Source organism: Prionailurus viverrinus, chromosome A2 (assembly GCF_022837055.1).
Source record: "Prionailurus viverrinus isolate Anna chromosome A2, UM_Priviv_1.0, whole genome shotgun sequence".
Taxonomy (NCBI): domain Eukaryota; kingdom Metazoa; phylum Chordata; class Mammalia; order Carnivora; family Felidae; genus Prionailurus; species Prionailurus viverrinus.
The window spans coordinates 65,162,668-65,183,292 of record NC_062562.1 but is presented as its reverse complement, the minus strand read 5'-3'; the positions used below and the strand labels follow the sequence as shown (position 1 = coordinate 65,183,292).

At 53.2% G+C, this 20,625-nt stretch overlaps 1 protein-coding gene across 12 annotated transcripts in view; it reads left to right on the top strand.

Annotated features, from left to right (window-relative positions):
* GRB10 (growth factor receptor bound protein 10) overlaps nt 1-20,625 on the top strand; it is a 190,752-nt gene that overhangs the window by 64,226 nt on the left and 105,901 nt on the right. For all 12 annotated transcript variants that reach the window (XR_007148069.1, XM_047840106.1, XM_047840116.1 and 9 more), the window contains one exon: nt 19,957-20,047. Coding sequence is in view for 6 of the 12 variants with exons in the window: in XM_047840055.1 (XP_047696011.1) it covers nt 19,957-20,047 (91 nt within the window). In the remaining 6 variants the exon portion in view is untranslated. The remainder of the gene's footprint in view (nt 1-19,956; nt 20,048-20,625) is intronic.

The window sequence follows — 20,625 nt, the reverse complement described above, 5'->3', positions numbered from 1 at the left end:
TCTCTGGGGTTCTCTACAGAGACTGAACTTCCCGGATCAGCGTTCTGGTTAGCCTCTGCCTCTGGGTCATTATGGAATCCCCTCTAGAAGGTACGTGTTTGCTCGCGTTGGCTGCCTCTTGAGCTGTAAAGGCTCAGTGTTTGTCACGTACCTGTCAAGGCCACAGTGTAGCCCACTGGTGTGTGCTGTTGGGTTGGCGGTGTGAACTGAGAGCCAGCTGGGCAGGGAGGCAGCGGACACGACTTCTTGAGAAATGTCATGGGTGCTCGGAGCCGGAAAGGGGCCTGGCGTGCACCTGGGTGATGCGCACGGGTCAGCTGCTTCCCTTGTAAGCGCCCCATCTTGTCCTTGAGCATTTGAAGTTCTGTGTCCTATATCAGGACCCATACGCCCCTCAGCTTCTTTTTTTTAACGTTTATTTATTTTTGAGAGAGAGAGAGAGAGAGTGAGCACGGGCAGGGGAGGGGCAGAGAGAGAGGGAGACGAAGATCTGGAAGCGGGCTCTGAGCTCCGAGCTGTCAGCACAGAGCCCGACGCGGGTTTCGAACTCACGGACCGTGAGATCATGACCTGAGCCGAAGTCGGACGCCCAACCGACTGAGCCACCCAGGCGCCCCCAGAATTCTTCCTTTTTAATACAGCATGTGGAATAGTGAAAACATGAGCTTTTAAACCTGTTTAATTTCCTATTTAAGTGTTTGTTCTTTCGGGTAGGTTTAAATCATTTCTGCATGATACTTAGTTCATGCTGAATTTCAGAGTAGCGTGTGTGGATCCCTTTATTGTTACAAGGGATTTTTCCCTCCCCGGGCAAAGTGTCCTCTGCTCCCTGTGCCTCATTTGGCAAGTGGGGGTAGACAGGGCCCGCTCCCCTGCTCCCCTGCTCCCCTGCAAAGAGGGGCCACTGACTGCTGGTTGAGTCTTTTAAAGATTCTTAACTATTGGGGCACCTGGGCGGCTCAGTCGGTTAAGCGTTGGACTCTTGGTTTCGGCTCAGGTCCTGATCCCAGGGTTTGTGAGATTGAGCCCTACGTCAGGCTCTGCGCTGACAGCACGGAGCCTGCTGTGGATCCTCTGTCCCCCTCTCTCTGCCCCTTCCCCCCTCGGGTGTGCTCTGTCTCTCTCTCAAAATGAATAAACTTAAAAAAAATAAAAATGATCACTATTTTTTTACTAATTAGGAAGACAGCAAAAAAAAGTGTTTTAAGTTGCTGTTAATTGAAGGTTAGCATTATTCTCAGCCTCTGCAGACTTTTCCTATAATTGATGTTTAAGGAAAAGATAAACACTTGGCTGATGTTTTAGCCTGTCTGCTTACTGAACTCGCTGTCACTGTGCATGGGGTTGGTTAGGTTTTCCGGAAAAGTGCTAGGAAACCTGGCGTGGCATTTTCTGCAGGTGGATTCCCCGCCTGTGCCTGCAGCTCGCTCTGGCTGCCGTGGTTCCGCAGAAGCTTTTCAGCCCCACCGTGGCACTGGCTGGGGGACAGGAGGGAGAAGGGGGTCTCCGCCAGCTCTTCCTAGGTGCGTGGGAGCCCGCTTACGATGCGGGGACTGGAATTTGATCACTTGGCATTGGGGCTTAAAAAAATAGAAAATAAACCATAAAGGGAGCATAAACAAGACCTTTTCGTTATTGGTGGAAAATCCCAACGTGGGTTAGAAATGCAAGAAGCTGAGGGGCGCCTGGGTGGCTCAGTCGGTGAAGCGTCCGACTTCGGCTCAGGTCATGAACTTGGGGTTTGTGAGTTCAAGCCCTCCATCGGGCTCTGTGCTGACAGCTTGGAGCCCGGAGCCTGCTTCGGGTTCTGTGCCTCCCTCTCTCTCTGTTCCTCCCCTGCTTGCACTCTGTCTCTGTATCTCTCTCAAAAATAAATAGAGATTAAAGAAAAAAAAAAGGAACAGAAGAAGCTGGGTCAGATGTTTGTTTCACGGGGAAGCTGGCTGGCCTGTGGCGTACTTGTCCGGATTTGTCACGATCAAGGTGAAGACATTGAAGTCGCCGTACACAGGCTGCCGCGTCTGTCTGGACCGAGGACCTTGCTGTTGCCAGCAGGGGCCTTGTTCCTCCCCCTCCCTTTTCAGTGAGACCACCCCTCCTGTTTTGGTTCAGTCGCACCTTCCTCCCCCCACTTACCCTGCTCTGTGCGTTCCTTGTATTATTCTACGGTGCCGTCCTCTTAAATTATAAATTAGTATGCTGCCTGGTATGATAATCGCGTACTATCTGTATTGTCCAGGTAACATATAAGGCAGAGAGGGCAGGATCTGTCCTTTAAGGGCTCATGTGCTGGCCATAGAATGGGTGTTCAGTAGACGATTGTTGAACAGGTGACTCTCTCTGCAGATTGGCTGTATTTGTCTGTTCCTTAGGTGACCAAGTGGTCAAGTGTCAGATTCTCCGAAGCCTTGTGGTCAGGTAGGTCCAGAACTCTGCTGTGCTGGTTAAGATTTTCTAGTCTCAAGGAGTATAAAGGTGTCGATCGGTAATCACAGACGTTTCGTTGTTCTGAAAAGCTTTCTCGTACTGAGATTCCTGCTTTCACGACTTCCCCGGCTGGCCGGTGTGGTAGGTCTTAGGCTCCCAGTGACCTGGGGGTTAATGCCTGTAGGAAATCCTCCTCATGAGCAAATTCGTTTGGAGTAAAGTGAGGTCTCTGGTCTTAGATCTCTGGTCTTCTGAGACGGAAATGCCAGGTGTGGGGTGAGGATCGAGGGTGCAGACGCACAAATCCCTGGGCTAGACGCTGTCCCCTGTGGTGGTGTGGGATTCGCTCCACCCTCAGCCTGCGCTGCTCGGTGTGGGATCCGGACACCAGAATCACCTCGGAGCTATTGTCCGAGTGAGGGCTTCGGCGTGAGACGGGGGCACCCGAGGCTAGGACACTGCAGTGGCCGTCCAAGAAGTGAGTCGAAGTCTATTTAGAAGGCCAAGTTATCAGGATGTGGTAACCAGTCTGGAATGCGAAGCAGGAAGAGTTTGTGGCTGACTCTTCGTCTGGCTCGGGCACCTGCCCGAGGGGTGGCTGGCCGGCGGTCACTGAAGTATTTCTGGGGACCAGTGGCATGCCAGCATTTCAGAACACAGAAGTTTCGATATAATTATGTACCTTCCCATTGCACAAACTCGCCTCTCCTCTGTCCATCCATCACCCTCCTGGCCAGCCAGGTGCCCAGCCTTTGTGCGGGCACAGACTGCCCTCTTCCCGGACGCTGTGGTCACCTGGCGAACACCGTTGCAGGAGCCTGTCCCGTCTGGGAGCCTGGCACTTGGCCTGCTGGGCTGTGACATTTGTGCAGGTGACCTGGGCGTCTGCGTCTCTCTGGGCTCCCTAGGGCCTGAGGCTTCCTGGCAGTGGGAGGGGTCTGTGCTGGGGCGGCCTGGGCTGGACCTGCTATGTTTCCAGAAACATCTTTTGGAGCCCGTTTGGAACAGGGTCATGTGATGGCGCTGTCGGGAGGGACCTTGGTTTTCTTTCACGGCTCTCCTCAGGACTGGTGCCAGGGGCAGGCTTGTGGAGTCTGTGTATCAGTTCTATTTTATTTTATTTATTTATTTATTTTAATATTTATTAATTTTTGAGCACACGAGAGAAAACATAAGTAGGGGAGGGGCAGAGAGAGAGAGAATCCCAGGCAGGCTCCACACTGGATTCACACAAGGCCAAAAGCCATGAACAGTGAACTCATGACCTGAGCTGAAATCAAGAGTCAGACGCTTACCCCACTCAGCCACCCCGGTGCCCCCTGTGTATTGGGATTTTGCATGGATCTGGGTATCTGGCAGGCCAGGAACCCAGCTTTAGACAAGGAGACGTCGGGTACAGGCGCCAACAAGCAGCTTCGTGAAACCTGTCGCGGGTCCACTGACACGGGAAGATAGTCTCTCTGGAGACTATCTGATAACGCGCAGGGATTATGATCTCGCAGGGGGCCTTTGGGGGAAGAAACGTTTTGTGGAAAAGGCCGGGCTGTCGCAACATCTGTAGACTATCTGTGGCTGCGCTCGTTCCGAATTTGTGACGCCTGTATTTCCACATGCATGTGCGCGCACACACGTACACGCTCGGCCCCGTCTTCTCCTGAGCGCAAGGCCTTCACTCATAGGGCTGGGAGCCGCGCCTTCTGTGACGGAGGCTGGCCGGCCCCGCGTCCATGCTGTCACTCACTGGGCCTTCTTACTCGAGGCTGCTTTCCAGGTATGCAGGGGTGAGTTCAACTCCCCACGCTGTCCCCGACCCCTCCTGAGCTGTAACAGAGTGGGGTGTCTTCTCGTTAGGGTCTGTGTTGGGATTTTGTGTACCTCGCCTGACTCGATCTCCCCCAGCAGGCCCTCTGAAGTGGGTGCTGTTACCCAGGTTTGCCTGTGGGGACCCTGAGGCCCGGAGACTTCCGTTGACTTAATCTTGCTCGGCTCAGATGGCTGGAAGTGGAAGGGTCCGGGTCCTGCTTTGCTCTGTCTGGTCCCAAACCTGCGTCCCCTCCCCGCCGCCCACATGGGGCTAGATTTGGGGGAGTTCTGCCCTTGCGTTGCCTCCGGGTGTTTCATTCTGGACAGTTCTTGTGTCTTCATGGGGGCTCTCCTGCCCCAGGTCTCCCAGAGCACTCACTGCCCTCGGGCATCAGTGGAGAGAGAGCACCCCGGGCCCCCCTCAGAGCTCATCCCTGGGAAGGAGGACGTCCTATCCTGGGCGGGGGGGGGGGGGGGGGGTGGTGTTCATCTCTGGAGGTTGGATTTGGTCCCTGTCAGGATGGCAGTTGCTGTCCCTCTGGAAACATAGAGCATATCTCTCTGGACTGTTTGAATGTCCCTCCTGTCCGGTGTCGTCTTAGACCTCCTAGGTCTGTGTCTCTCGGTTGACATCTCCTATGGTGACGGGCCCATCTTTCTCTTCTTCACACCTTCTGGTTTTGAATTGGGTGTCAGACGTGGTGAACCATACGAGGCTGAGGGCTGGGTTTTTTGTTTTTGTGTTGCTTTAAACTTTACTCATTTTATTTTATTTTTTAGAGAGAGAGCATGCATGTGAGTGGGGGAGGGGCAGAGGGTGGGGGAGAGAGAGAGTCTTTTTTTTTTTTTTAATTTTTTTTTTTTTCAACGTTTATTTATTTTGGGGACAGAGAGAGACAGAGCATGAATGGGGGAGGGGCAGAGAGAGAGGGAGACACAGAATCGGAAACAGGCTCCAGGCTCTGAGCCATCAGCCCAGAGCCTGACGCGGGGCTCGAACTCCCGGACCGCGAGATCGTGACCTGGCTGAAGTTGGACGCTTAACCGACTGCGCCACCCAGGCGCCCCTAGAGAGAGAGAGTCTTAAGCGGGCTCCCTGCCAGCACAGAGCCTGAGGTGGGGCTCGATCCAACGACCCCGGGGATCATGACCTGAGCAGAAATCAAGAGTCACTCAACTGAACTGAGTCACCCAGGTGCCCCTGTGTTGATTTAAATATGGGGGGGGAGGGGAATTTTTTTTTTTTTTTTAATGTTTATTTTTGAGAGAGAGAGAAAGCACAAGCAGGGCAGGGGCAGAGAGAGAGAGAGGGAGACGCAGAATCCAAAACAGGCTCCAGGCTCTGAGCTGTCGGCACAGAGCCTGATGCGGGGCTTGAACCCATGAAGTGCGAAATCGTGACCTGAGCCGAAGTCAAAGGCTTTAACTGGCTACTGAGCCCCCCAGGCACCCCCTTCTGGCTGCTCCTTTCTGGTGGTTCTTTCCCTGGCCTGACAGTTTCCTGACATGCGTGCACTAGCCAATACTCTGCTGACACCTTGCCCGGTGCCCCGTGCAGGTCCCCGTGGCCTCCCTGAACCCTGTGTTCTGTCTCCTAGAAGGACCCCGGGTGCGGTATGGGGCCCCCTTCCTGGTGCTGTGGATGGGGAGCTCTCCGGGCAGCCAGTGGGGCACTGGTCGGGCTGATCTCGTTTGTCTGTCTCTGTCAGGGATACAATCCCGTGCCGCCTGTCGTCCAACGTGCATGAAAACTCTTTTCAGTGTTTTAGTTATTTAAGGAGAGAGGGTCCCTTCCGTCCTCATACTCCCATCTTGGCAGGTGGCATGTTTTAACCCTGGTTCTGGGACTAGGTTAGGCTCACCGTGTTGTTAGGGAGTGTGCAGAACCAGCTTAGGAGCCGAAGAGAAATAATAGAGATCGTGGGGTCCAAAGACCTTCCTTTCTAGATGAGGAAACAGGTGCAGAGAGCGAGTTTATTTGCGCGGAAGCTTAGAGTTTGTCACAGGGGTGATTTGTAAACATTTGGCTCACATCACAGCGAGGGTTTTCATTCACAGAGGATGTGATGAACAGCTTTTTGTGACCCATGCGGGGGTTGGGAGCCCGCAGTCCTCTTCGGCCGCAGGGAAGGGCTGACCGCATCTTGTCTAGTGGCCACCAGCAGCTCCCGGGGCCCTGGGGGTCATTCGCTCTCTCTTGGCCACTTGCTTTGCACAAAGCCCCGTGGGAGATACGCCTCAAGGGAGCGGCACCCCGACTTGACAGCCATGCCCTTCAGCATGCTTCTGGAAGCTTCTTTCTGCCCTTCCCTGCTCTCGAATCTGCCCCCTGAAGAGTATCACACCGGGTTGAGGTGCGGCGTGGGGACCCAGGCAGGAGCTCTTTGCCAGCCTCAGCTTACCTCATCCTGCCTCCAGATTCCTGGCCTCGGGCTGCCGTTCACCCCTGGCCCTCTGCCCCAGGCTTGGCCAGAGGGCCGTAGAAATGAGGAAGGGCCACCAGGGATTACATCATCTTAAACCCTGGGGCTTTTTCCTGGTCAACCAGGACAAATGAAAGCCCTTTCCAGTTTTGAAATTCAGCATTAAAGAGTTCGAGGAAGAGGATGTCTCTTCTCCTTCTGCTAACTGGGGGCACGCGGTGTGGTTGGGCCGTGCACCCACTGTGTGGGGATAGCGCCGACCCCATTGATTGTTGCGACAGCGCGGCACGGGGTTCGCTGCCCGAGGTTCAAGTGTAGATGTTGCAGGGGCCGGTGTGGCCAAGAGCAAGCGGGAAGCTTCGAGACAAAGACGTCGGGGCGCTTGTCCACAGGGGTTTTGTGCGCCCCGTCAGGGACGCCTCAGGATCGTGATCCACGTTTCAGACGAGGCAGCTCAAGCCTTGAGACGCTGAGGGATGGTTGCCACGACCAGGTCACCAGGACTTTGAACCAGATCACCCCCGTGTCCAATCTGTGCTGGCTTAGGGCACCGCACCGCCTTTTGTTAGCACCTGTGCTCTGTCCTTTGGTTGACGTCTGTATGCAGCCGGGGGACTTCCTTCCCTTTGCCTCCGGGAGGGGTTCCACTCTTATGTGGCCTCTTGGCCTGGTCCCTTGAACCTCAGCACACAGTCCATCTGTGCATGCGCAGGGGAGGGGCGGGGACAGCAGGTGGGACACCTGGAATGATGCCTCTCTTCCAGAACTTGGAGTCCTGGCCAGTCAGAATTCGCTGGGGCAGAGTCAGAACCTATTTTATTCCACTGGGAAGTCTGTGGTTTGACTGTCGGATTGTTCTCATTCCCCGTGTTGCGTTTTACCCGATCCCCAGGAAGCACTGTGAGGGCTGAGATTGGCAGCCTTATTAATTAGCAGCTCGGTGATTTCCGTATCGTCTCACTTCCCAGGCTGCTAAGTCACCGTGGACCTTGAAGACAGTTCAGGTGCCCCTAGCCGACCATCCTAGCAAATTCACCCTATCTTAGTACGTGCGGATGTTTTGGTCTCTGTTCATTTTCCTTTTCACAAGGGAGGGGGGTGGGTCCCAGAGCATAAACCGCGTGTGCAGCAGAAAGGGGGGTATCCTCAGGGGATCTGCCTTGGCGAGCAGCCAGGCCTCCATTAAGTCATCTTGTGGTAATGCCTCCGTCGTAATGCCACCACAGAGGCCACCATGGTAATGCCTCCCTTCTGGGGGTGGTTGGGGATAGAGGAGGACAAAAGGGCATGCCGGGGGCCTGGTGCAGAGATGCTTTAATGAATAGGGAGGCCTTCAGGACTTCCTGTTTGTTGTTGTTGTTGTTGTTGTTTTTAATGTTTATTATTTTTGAGAGAGAAAGAGAGACAGAGGGCGAGTGGGGGAGGGGCAGAGAGAGAGGGAGACACAGAATCGGAAGCAGGCTCCAGGCTCCACGCTGTTAGCACAGAGCCCGACGCGGGGCTCGAACTCACGGAGTGGGAGATCATGACCTGAGCTGAAGTCGGACACCCAACCGACCGAGCCCCCCAGGCGCCCCTGTCCTTCCTGTTTCGTATCACACGCAGAACCTGCGTTTGCTCTTCTGTGTTAAGTAATATGTGGGCAGCCACGCAGCACCGGGTGACCCGGTCATTGGGCAAGTGCCCATCGACTCTGACTCATTGGCTCCCCCATCAGGAGGGGTGCCTGGTGCCTGGGCAGACGGTGTGTGTGGGTGGGAACCGGTGACCCCCGCCGGGGAGGGGCGTGCTCCCTTCCCAGAGAGCCTGGGAAAACCTGCGTGGCCTTCGCCTTCCTCCCGTTGACCTTCTCTAGAGTCCCGGAGATCCCCTTGGGTGACTGAAATAGCCATTAAAAAGCTGATAACAGCGTTGTGGTTTGGGCAGGGGCCCCCGTTGTACTAAAGTCAGTAAGTGAATGACTTTGGAAAGCCATTAGCCTTCACGAAAGCAAGAGTGGGCGGGAGAATTAGGGGCACAGGAAACATGGGGCTGTGGCTGCGGCGGAGTGTTTCTGCCATCACGCTTCTCACCAGTTGGAATGACGCCACCTGAGACGTTTGCCTTCTTCTCTGAGCCACAGTCACTGTACCGGCTGGAACTCACCCCCCTTTCACTAGAGCTCCTGAGACACAGAGCCCCCCCACCTTGTGAAATCATGGGGGCCCCAACCTCTGACCCCCAGGCCCGCGCCCCCGGGGTGATAGCTGTCCCCCTGTCCCTGGGCCCACTTACCTCCCATCTCCTTCCTGCCGCACAGCCTGGGCCTGCTTACTGGCCACTTACAGCTAGTTCTCAATTGTGCTCCGTGCGTCCCCCGGTCAGCACGTCCAGCATTAAAGTCCCGGATGCGGGTAGAAGGCCTCGCACACGGGAAGAGGTGATTTGTCCTTTGGGGGCTGCCGAGGAGGCCGGCGGGGGTTCTGGATCAGGGCTGAGTCGAGGGCAGAAGCCCCGTGAGCCCTGCGGGTTTAGGGACTTGTTCCTGGAAGCTATTCCTGTTCTCTTCACAAACGGCTGAGTGAGCGAGTCCACAGCCCGGGGATCCCGTTCCCTGTGCACTTGGGGTGTCCTGCTGGGGACACGGTATCAGAAGCCGCTCCACCGTCGGTGGGACCCGCTGCAGGAAGAGAAAACTCCAAGGGAGTCGGACCCACGTGACCTGAACGCGCGCCATCTAGTCACCTACGCACCTCGGGTTCGCCGTGCCGTCAGCTGTGCACAGGTGGCCCTTCTCGCGGTTCTCACGCTACAGGTGGTGAAGAAGGAGGTGAAGACGGGGGTCTTGGAGGCAGAGCAGGTGGAGGCGGCGGAGGAGGTCGGGGGAGACGGAGGTGAGGGAGGCGGCCGTAACAGCCGGATGAGTCGTGGTGTCAGTGAAAACAGCCACTAGGAACTTAACCGTGACTCTTCACGTGCGCGATCACCCTGAATGTTCCAAACCCTGACACGGTGAGCTCTAGTGGTCTTCCCCAGGCTACTCAACTACTGATTTCTAGAAACCCTAGAGCCAGCGTTGTTAGCCAATGAGGCGGGCTGCCTCACTGAGGTGGGCACGCCAGATCAAAAGACGGGAAGAAAATTGAGGCGGCAAAGGGAATTTGGGGGAAGCCGTGCGTTCGGATTGACAGGCTCTGGGCACAAGGTTTCTTTGTAGGGTGATGGAAGCGTTCTAAATTTAGATGGTGGTGATAAGCGTACGAGTGCTGTAATTACACTGACATTCGTGGGATGGCACACAGATGTGCAGATTACATTTATGTTCGTGTAACTTCTATCCCAGTAAAGCTGCTTAAAAAAAAATAAATAAATAAGGGGCGCCTGGCTGGCTCAGTCGGTTGAGCGTCCGACGTTGGCTCAGGTTATGATCTCGCAGTCTGTGAGTTCGAGCCCTGCGTCGGGCTCTTGTGCTGACAGCTCCGAGCCTGGAGCCCGTCGCAGATTCCGTGTCTCCCTCTCTCTCTGCCTTCCTCTGCTCGCCCTCTGTCTCTTTCTCAAGTATAAATAAACATTAAAAAAAAAGGAAAGAAAGGCAATTCGTCCGCTACTTTCGCTTTATGACGTCAAGGATCAGGACACTTAGAGCTAATTGTGTAGAAGGAAGTGTCTCAATATGGTGTTTATGGGGCAGTCTGTCTGTTTAGGTCTGCGGTGCTTGGGCGCAACGAAGTTCTCATGGAAATCGGTTCTCTAAATAGTGGCCTTGTCGCTGCCACGCTTGGTATCCTCCTCTTTTGGAGACGAGGTTTTGTTTCTCTGATGAGTGTAGATCCAGGTATGTGTGTGGTTGAGTCAGCAGCTTGCATCAGTACCATATAAATAGGAAGCATTACTCTCACTACACAGGAGGGCTGGCGTGGTGAGTAATTACTGAAAAATTAGTCCGTTTTCATGAAAATTGGTGATCGTCTGTAGCTGGAGGGAGGCCCAGTGTGAAATCTTGACCACCCCTAACCGTGTCTGTCTGGAAGTTATAGAGTGACGTGTGCAGCTGACCCCGTGGGCACGGGACGCGGGGAATTTACAGTAGACTGTAAGACAGCGCGTTCCCTTCTAGAATTGGATTCCGATTTGTTTTACACCTTTACCTGTGTTTTGTATCAAGTGACAAGACCCAGGGTGACTGTGTTTCACATACCGAGCTTCAGAAGCACTGGCTTGTTGCATGTGAGAGGGACCCACGACCTCACCAGGTGGTGGGCTGCAGTGGGTGGGGAGGGGGCCGCCTGGTGGGACAAGGCCCCAGCGGTGGCATTTGCCAGGGCAGCGCAGGGCAGGGTGTGGGAGGGCCGGGAGAGCCCCTCTGGCTTGGCTTTCACTGCATTTTCAGGCCGGCCTCCCTGGACAACCCCTTCCCCTTGCCCACGCTGTTCTCATGCATTGTTGTTTGTGTTTTGTTTGTTTGTTTTGGGGTTTGGTGTACCTGTGTTGTTTATTTTTATTTTTATTTTTTAAGTTTATTTCTTTATTTCTTTATTTTTTTTTGAGAGAGAGAGAGAGAATCCCAAGCAGGCTCTGTGCTGCTGGTGAAAAGCCTGACATAGGACTTGAACTCACGAACAGTGAGATCATGACCTGAGCAGAAACCAAGAGTGGGACGCTTAACCGACTGAGCCCCCCCAGGTGCCCCTGGTGTACCTGTAGCATTTGAAATCTATCTGCATTAGGATTTCAGCTCATGGGTTTTGATGGAGTGTCCTCACTGGGTGAAGACATTTCGAATCCCCTCGTTCCGTACCAGGTGGGGTTAATGTTGGGTTATCTTAGAGTAATTAAGGGCGCCTTCAGTGCCTTCATTCAGGTCCTTGAAAAGATTGTACATTGCGTGGGGCCAAGGACACAGCCCTGACGCCCACTGGAGACAGAGACGTCTCTTACAGACATCTTGTCCCAGCTGTTTAGTATTTGTGTCGGGGCCTGCTGTTCACGGACACCTGGAACCTTCCCTTGCTGGACAAGTCCTTGGTTTACGTCGCCTGAATTTATTCCCCCCAGCCAACGTTTGAAGCCGCCAGTCTTCCCCAAGGAAGCACACAGTTGCCCAAAGTCTCACACTGACAGGTGGGAGACTGGGATTTGACCCCGGAGTCTGGCCTTCAGCAGTACGCTCCCATTTGTTACCCGGCAGATACCGCGCTGACCGTTACACTCACGTGTTCTCTGAGGCACACGTGCGTTGGTCCTGTATTTTTATTCAGATAAGGAACTGCTCAAACTGCCCAGTCTCTGTGTCGAGAGCGGTGTTCCTCTTGTGCGTTGGGCAGCCAGCATGGGCACCGATTTATTTGAGGCCCCGCTTGTCACAGGATGCAGGGGCCAGCTGACGTGTGTGGAGTCAGGCCCTGTGTGTGCCCAGGCCGTGCTGTGATGCGTCTCACGGAAAGTGTGTCCTGCCAGGCTCATGCAGGTGGGGGCGTGCCCTGGTGACAGTGCTCCGTGATATTCCTTCCACCCCCGCCTTCACCCTCACTGCCTCCCCGGGGGGGCAGAGGCGTCCCTGCCCCAGATCTGGGGTCGTCAGGGACAAGGGGCACGCGCTGGTCAGCTCGCCCTCCTACTTCCCACTTTGAATTAAAGAGTGCAGCAGGAAAAGGGGTACGGGACCATTTTCATCTGGGCTGTCGGAGAAGGCGCCTGAAGGAAGCGGCTTCTCAGGCCTTGAGGATGAGTGGATGGTGTGTGGGGAGGACAAGGCGGAGAACATTCCACATAGTGAAGAATCCCCGGGCAGAGCAGGATGGGGAGGTGTGCCTGCTGTGAACTGTGCCTTTGAGCTGGAGGGAAGCCAGGCCAGGAAGGTGGCCCCTGGAATATTCCGTGTAAGCAAACCACCTGAGGTAAGGAGCTCAGACTCAGCCCCGCCTTTGAAATGAGGGCCTTGCGTGCCCACGGGCCTGGGAGTCTGCATTCTGCCTGGAGAGGCTCGTGTGCTACTCTGGGGTGGGGTCTGACCCCACAGACAGCCAGGCCCACCAGGCTCAGAGCCCGGCTCGAGGCACCCTTTACATATAACCTTTAAAACCTTGGGTTCTCGGGGTGCCTGGGTGGCTCAGTCGGTTAAGCGACCGACTTCGGCTCAGGTCATGATCTCACCATCCATGAGTTCAAGCCCTGCGTCGGGCTCTGTGCTGACCGCGTAGAGCCTAGAGCCTGCTTCGGATTGTGTGTCTCCCTCTCTCTGCCCCCCCCCCCCCCCCGTCTCTGTCTCTCAAAAATGAATAAATGTTGAAAAAAATAAATAGATAAAATGAAACATCAGTGCTCCATCGGCAGAGAGAGGTAGGTTAAGCACCTGCCTGTGTGCAGCGGGCATGTGCCCAATGAGAGAGGAAGAGTATTTCAGGGAGGGCCTGGAGGGGTCTGGAGAAGCCAGCCTGGGGCCAGCAAGAGGCCTGGAGGAGCGAGGGGTGGGGGGGCGGGGGGCGGGTGCATTCCTGCAACTCCCGGAAGTATGGCTCACGAAGGAACTTTCTAGAAGACAGCACAGTCCAGCTTGGACGATCCATCCCTCATCCCATCCTCCTCCTCCCCATGCCCCATTGCCACGTCCCACGGGGGCTCCAGGACCGGCATGCCGTCTGCGGCTGACCTTGCGGGCTCATACCCCCAGCTCCCCCAGCTCGGAACAAAATCACTCAGCACAGCTTTACGCTGCAGGAGGCCGCTCTCCTTCCTTTTCATGGAGGCGGTGTGTCTGCCCCGCTCCACCGGACGCCCGCTTCTGACTCTGGAAAGTGTTTCTACAGCCACGCGGGTCTGGGGGGGCAGTCCGGCCCTAGACAGTGAAGTGACCTGCTCGGCCACTGAAGGGGCTTCGGTTCACTGTCCCGGGCTCCCACCTTCCCCAGAGGCATAGATGGCCCAGTGACGAAGGGCTCGGGTTTGAAGAAGCCGTAGCTGCCAGCAGCCACCTTCGGAGAAGAATCCTGGACTTTCCCTCCAGGCCCCGGGCCTCCTGCCAAGGAGGAAGCTCTGTAGGATCGGCCCCTGACCCTCCGGGGAGGCTGGCTAATCTGGAACGGGAAACCCACCCGGACAAACAGAAAAACGGAGCCCTGGGAGACCCAGCCGCACAGTGACAGGCTTGTTACTCCTGGCCGGGTTTTCATCACCCTGAGCCTGGCCGGGGGCCACCGTTTGCCTTTGAAGAGCGGAGGGACGGGACGTTTGCGCCTTGACCTTCCGGAGCCATGGGGTGGGGGCGGTTAGCCTCTCCCTGCTGGCCGTATTTTACAAACGCTACCGTCTCTCGTACTGTTCCATCTGCTTTCGCTTCCCAGGATAACAGGACTCTTGACTGAAGCGTCTGTCTGTTCAGTTTTTAGAAGGACGGTTTTTATTGACCTGGGAGTTTTATATACGAGCAAATGAGCCACGCTTCGAAATTTCACTCTTACTGCTGTAATTTGTCATGCATCCCTGTCGGATTTTGACAGTCCTTGAGGTGTAGAGTTGCCAGATAAAGTATAGGATGCCCGGTTAAATTTAGACAAACTACAAAAGCTTTTTTTGTTTGGTTTTGTTTTGTTTTGTTTCTTTCTAGGCGAAGTCCCATGTAAGTTGAGACATACTTCGACCAAAAAGCGGGTAGGGTGTCTATCTGAAATGCCGTTTTCACGGGACATCCTGTATTTTTATTTGCTAAATCTGGAAAGTTACTTGTATTCTAGAAAGATATCTCAGTGGTGTCAGGTTAGTCTAGGGCCTGAATGGGTTCAGGGGATGCCCCGGGGGGGCCTTATGTGTCCCAGAGGGACGGGCTGGGTGGGGCCTAGGGGCGTGGTAGGAAGGCTGACCCTCTTACCCTTGGTTTATCCTCTCCCCACGTACCTGTGGGTCTGATTTCCACCAACACGTGTATTCCTAATGAGTACTAATTACTCATTTATATGTAAGGAAATGCTATAGAAGAGAATTTAAAAAAAAATTTAACATTTATTTTTGAGAGAGAGAGAGAGAGAGAGCGTGAGTGGGGGAGGGGCAGAGAGAGAGGGAGACACAGAATTGGAAGCAGGCTCCAGGCTCTGAGCTGTCAGCACAGAGCCCGACATGGGGCTCGAACTCACGAACTGTGAGATCATGACCTGAGCCAAAACCAAGAGCCAGATGCTTAACCTACTGAGCCACCCAGGCACCCCCTTGTTTTCTTTCTTTCTTTCTTTCTTTCTTTCTTTCTTTCTTTCTTTCTTTCTCTTTTTAACATTAATTCACTTTTAAGAGAGAGAGAGAGAGAGAGAGAGAGAGAGACAAAGCATGAGCAGGGGAGGGGCAGAGAGAGGGGGAGACACCAAATCCAAAGCAGGCTCCAGGCTCTGAGCTGTCAGCACAGAGCCCGACGTGGGGCTCAAACCCACGGACCGTGAGATCATGACCTGAGCCGAAGTCGGCTGCTTAACTGAGCCACCCAGGCGCCCCCAGAAGAGATGTTTTAATAATTTAAGCAAACCCTGGAAGCAATTGTAGAAGAAAATGAGGAATTCGTGTAAAAGGAAAAGGAGGACAAGCGTGTGCCCCTGGAAACGTGTCGGAAGATGTGATACAGAGAGTGTGGCCGGGGCTCAGGAACCAGCAGATCTGGGTGGCTGAGGCTCAGACACACGCACGTGTGGAGATTATAAGGTGGGATGAAGGTGACCTTCCAGCTCAGGCAAAAGGGCAGAGCGAACTGGGGCCAGTATCTGGTCTCACTGCGTCCTTTCCACCAAAATAAACGTCCGAGACAGAGATGGGTCAGAGTACATCAAGTCAGAAAAGGGACCAGGTAGAACATACCTGGATGCTCTCCAGATTCCTTGAGAGAGGGCAAGGGCAGTTATCAAGCTGGCAGCAGTGAACTGAAAAGAAAAGGTCAGGGCACTTGCCTACCTTGAATTGAACTTGTGAGAATCAAAAGTATAGTTAAAACGGCAGACAGGATGGGAAAAGCATTTGCGACAAATAGCAGTCAACTGTGTTTCTTACCACATGAAGAGCTCATCCTGGAAGGATTTGAGGAATAAACCAGAGTTTCCAGTGGGCGGAGGAATCCACAGGCCACCTGGGGGGTGCTCTCCTAAGCCTTGGGCCCTGGCTTTGCACTTCAGGGTGTAAACAAACCTTCTGCCAATAAACCTTCTGGAGGGGGGTCATTTAACACATTTTCCAGATGAACCAGTTGACTCAGACTCCAGGTAACTGGCCCCGAGGGGCTCAGCTCCCAAGGGGTGGGTGGGCCGTGGCTCTCCCGGAAAGCCCGGTGCCCTCGGTCTAGCCGACCCGTCTGAGGGTAGTCCAGATGAAGAAAGAGAAAGGCCTAATGAGCTATGAGAAATGGTCAACTTCGGTATTTAAGACCTGCACCAAAAACCACAGGCCAAGGCTACGGTTTACCTCCGGCATTGGCCAGAAAAAAATCCCAGAAAAATCACCAGTGTCAGCGTGCCACAGATGTTATGAAGCAGGCAGTTCTCTGTTTTGGGTGGAAGGGTAAAGCGATACAGACAAGAGTTTGACAAAATGTATCTAGATTCAAAAACAAGAATGCGCATGAAACCTTTGGTCCGGTGGTTCTGTTTTCAGGGATCCGATGCAAATAATCAGAAATGTGGACAGTTTTATGCACAGAGGTGTTTCTTGGATTGTTGTTTGATGCTGAGATTTGCAAGTGGCTGCAGGTGGTCACTAGAGTAGTTTGGAATCTGAAAACAGTATTTACCAAGGCTTTCAAATACCATCTTGTATGGGTGCCTGGGTGGCTTAGTTAAGTGTCCGACTTTGGCTCAGGTCGTGATCTCACTGTTTGTGGGTTCGAGTGCTGCGTCGGGCTCTGTGCTGATGGCTCAGAGCCTGGAGCCTGCTTCAGATTCTGTTTCCCTCTCTCTCTGCCTCTCCCCTGCTCATCCCCTCTCTCTCTCTCTCTCTCTCTCAAAAATAGACATTAAAAAAAATAAAATAGGGGCCCCTGGGTGGCTCAGTTGGTTGGATGTCTGACTTCAGCTCAGGTCATGATATCACAGTTTGTGGGTTCGAGCCCCGCGTCGGGCTCTGTGCTGACAGCCCAGATTATGGAGCCTACTTCCGATTCTGTGTCTTTCTCTCTCTCTGCCCCTCCCCTGCTCACATTCTGTCTCTCGAAAAAATAAATAAATATCAAAAAAAAAAAAAGCATCTTGTAGTGTTAACTGGGGAGGGGAAGGCAGCGGAACCCCAAATCGTTGACCCCGTGTGATTTCCAGTGTCTGGCTGTGCACAGTAGTGGTGCGGGGTCCACAGGAGAGCTATCACTTACCCCACCTGCCGTCGTGGGATTCAGGTTCATTTTTATTTTCCATCTGCTCTGTGCTTCCCCAAAACGTACCTGCTTGTTTTACAATTTGGGAAAGAAAGAAAAAATATGTATCCCGATGGCAAAGAGCCGGCTGGATGGGGAAATGCCGGCTGAAATGGCAGACACTAGCGGAGGGGGAGGGGTGAACCCGGAAGGGGAGGCTTCGCTGCATTTGGGGGTCTGGGGTACCACCTTGTGCACTCACCCCAACAGCCCAGTTCCATCCTCAGCACCTCACTGGGGCTCCTGGTGGTGTCCTCTTGTCTCCAGACTTCGTGTCCTCCAGACCAGCCCATCTCTTCTTTTCTAATCAGAAACTTCTGTTCGTGCTTGCTTTTTTTCTTTCTCGCTTATTTATTTTAATGTTCATCTATTTTTGAAAGAGACAGAGCACGAGCAGGGGAGGGGCAGAGAGAGAGGGAGACGCAGAATCCGAAGCAGGCTCCAGGCTCTGAGCTGTCAGCACAGAGCCCGACGCAGGGGTCGAACTCAGGAACCGTGAGATCATGACCTGAGCCGAAGTCAGACGCCCAACCCACTGAGCCACCCAGGCGCTCCAGAAACCCGTTCTTAACTAACCGTATGCTCACCAGTATGGAATGGATTAATGTCACTTGAAGGACTAAAGTCAGGTTGCACACCCGCCTAGGGGAGTGGTCCAGGGCTTGGAAGTGCTGATTGAGATGCTTCGTTGCCATGGGAGATTTCAGAAAGATAGGCTCAAATTCAGTAACATGTGTCCTTTGATTCTGAATCCGTTTTTTAGTGGGATCATTTGTAACCCCATGCAGTCCAGATGTCCCCTACACGTTCTCTGTAAGTAATTCAAACGTCACGCACAGACGTATCATGTTTGTGCATTTTGTCTTCTCTCTGGGAGAACAGATCGAAAACTGATAGGATCCATCCCCGGGTGAGAGGAGAGAGGCTCATTTGGATTTTTTTCTTTGTGCTTTTCTTTAGCATCTAGATTTTCATAGTTAGCAGGTATTACATCTTAAAAAAAAAAAAAAAGAACGCCGTTTGTTTTGGAGGGAGAGAAGCAGTGAGAATATCCTCTCGCACCTTGGGGCTTTGATCCATTTTGCCCAGATTTTCTGGGGGAAGGGGTGACGGTGGCTGGGCCTCCCCAGGGAGTGAGCCGCGTCCTTCTGAGGGGTAGATGTCGGTGGGTTGAACCTTCTGGACTATCTCCCCAGTGCCCCCGAATCTGCCTCCCCAGCTCTAGAGAGTGGCCCCCAGCACTGCATTGACCACACCCACACGTGTATACGTGCGGGTCAGCGTGCACACGGCGGAGGGCATAGAGTATCGCCCATCCGTTTCTATGCTCCCAGGCTCTGGACAGTCAGCCACTTGCTGGGGGAACATTCGGGTGATAAAGCAACTTCCTCAAAATTAATGAGTTTCTTGGAGTTTCTTGGGCAGCTTGGTGGGAAGGCACTTGGGATCTAAAAGCCCCACTGCCTGGGTTCTAATCCCTGGGATGCCCCTTCCCAGCAGGGGTAGTAAGGTGGACATAACCTTCTGAGCCTCAGTGTTTTCATCTGTAAAGTGGGAGTCCTGCTGGCAGTGTAGGCTCTGTGCACAGTGGCTGGTGCGGGTGCCCAGGCACGTGGAACATTCCACCCGAGGCAGTCTGCGGTTCCTGTGCAGAGGTAGGGATGAGGTTGATGAATTTGGCTGTTATTTTTGCCAATATATTATTATTCTCAGAGCCGATGTGTTTTGCAGACAGAGTTCTAAAAGCTAATTACAGAGGTAATACATGGTGCATGGTCAAAATTTCTTAAATCTGGAAGAGAAATTTGACCTCTTTCCACCCCAGGTTAATTCCTGCTAGTATTTTGTTACAAGCGTGTAAATCTTAAAGGACCCGTTTTCTTTGCCCGTATTTTAATACGTCTTTCATTGGCTTGGTTCTAAGTCTCATGAAGACATTTTGCTAGAGTTGTGGAGCTGGTGGTAATATTGCTGTTGTAGCTTTTGCCTAAGATTGTTGTCCTCATCTTGACATCTTTTTTTTTAAAATTTTTTTTTTTCAACGTTTATTTATTTTTGGGACAGAGAGAGACAGAGCATGAACGGGGGAGGGGCAGAGAGAGAGGGAGACACAGAATCGGAAACAGGCTCCAGGCTCCGAGCCATCAGCCCAGAGCCCGACGCGGGGCTCGAACTCACGGACCGCGAGATCGTGACCTGGCTGAAGTCGGACGCTTAACCGACTGCGCCACCCAGGCGCCCCTTTTTTTTTTTTTTTTTTTTTTTTTTTTTTTTTAAAATTTTCTCATCTTGACATCTTAAAAAATGCCACCGAGCCCTCCCGCTTGGTAGAGGGGGGCCAATTATAAGGCAGACTCCGGATGTTTCCGTACCAGATAACAGACCGCCTGGGGCTTGATTACCAGTAATTGTTGCAGAAAATGCGTGTGCTCCCTGGAATGCTAATTATTTATATTCATTGCATAAATCCAGCGGTTGACAGTAATTCTTTTTGAGTTGCTCTTCAGGCAAAGCAGTTAAAGCCAGAAACAGAGAGTAACTTCTGTCCTGACTCCCTTGCTAAACAGAGTGGTACCTTCTCAAGATTAACTTCCTTATGTTATGTTACGTTATGTTAAAAATGTTTATTTATTTTTGAGAGAGAGGAGAGACAGAGTGCAAGCTGGGGAGGGAGGGAGACACAGAACCCAAAGCAGGCTCCTGGCTCCGAGCTGTCAGCACAGAACCCGACGCAGGGCTCGAACCCACAAACCACAAGATCATGACCTGAGCCGAAGTCGGACGCTTGACCGACTCAGCCACCCAGGTGCCCCATCCGGTGTACTTTAAACAACTGTCCTTGAGAACTAGAAAGGTAAAGAAATTGAAGAAACAGGAAGAAGGCAACGCGAGCGATGGTGGATGTGGATGAGTGTGAACTTTTGACTGAAGCCTTTGCGTTCCTATTTTCTGCAGGACCAGGTGGAGCAGACACCCCCCGTCAGCCCACGAGACCTGGCAGGACCTGGCTTCCCAGCGCAGCCTGACCGGCTCACCAATCACCAGGGTAAGAAACGACAAAATCATGGTGACCCAGATGCCCTACCTTCCGACTGTGACTTTGCCACGTGCTGGGGCTCTGTATGCCAAGAAATCGTTCCTGCCCCTCATCTGAGAAGATTCTGGCCTTGGCTCTTCTCCCCTTTAAGGAAAACAAATTCAAAAACGGGGAGAAAATGCATGGCTGTCAGATCTTCATATACAGGTGCCCCCTGCTTTTGGAAAGTCCGTTTTCCACTGCTTCGCTTTTGCGAAAGACCTACCTCCGTACTTGTCTTTGCTAACCGAAAGCGATCCTCCAAAGAGGATTTCCGCTTGGACAAAAAAGGACTCGGTGTTCCTTTTGCAGGGAGCCAGTATTGCGCAGGACAGTGGCCCCGCCATGCCCCTGTCTCCGAGCTCTACCCCGTGCTAAAGCATCCGGCCATCAGAGCCTTGAGCTGTGAGCCTCTCTGTGTCTTCCCTCCATTTATGTCGTCCGTCCGGAAGCAAGATGTGTCTTAAGCTATCGGAGAAGGCAGAGAGAGGTTATTTTTGGTGCTTGGAACGCTCACAGGGTTTGTCATATAAATTAACGGTAGCGAG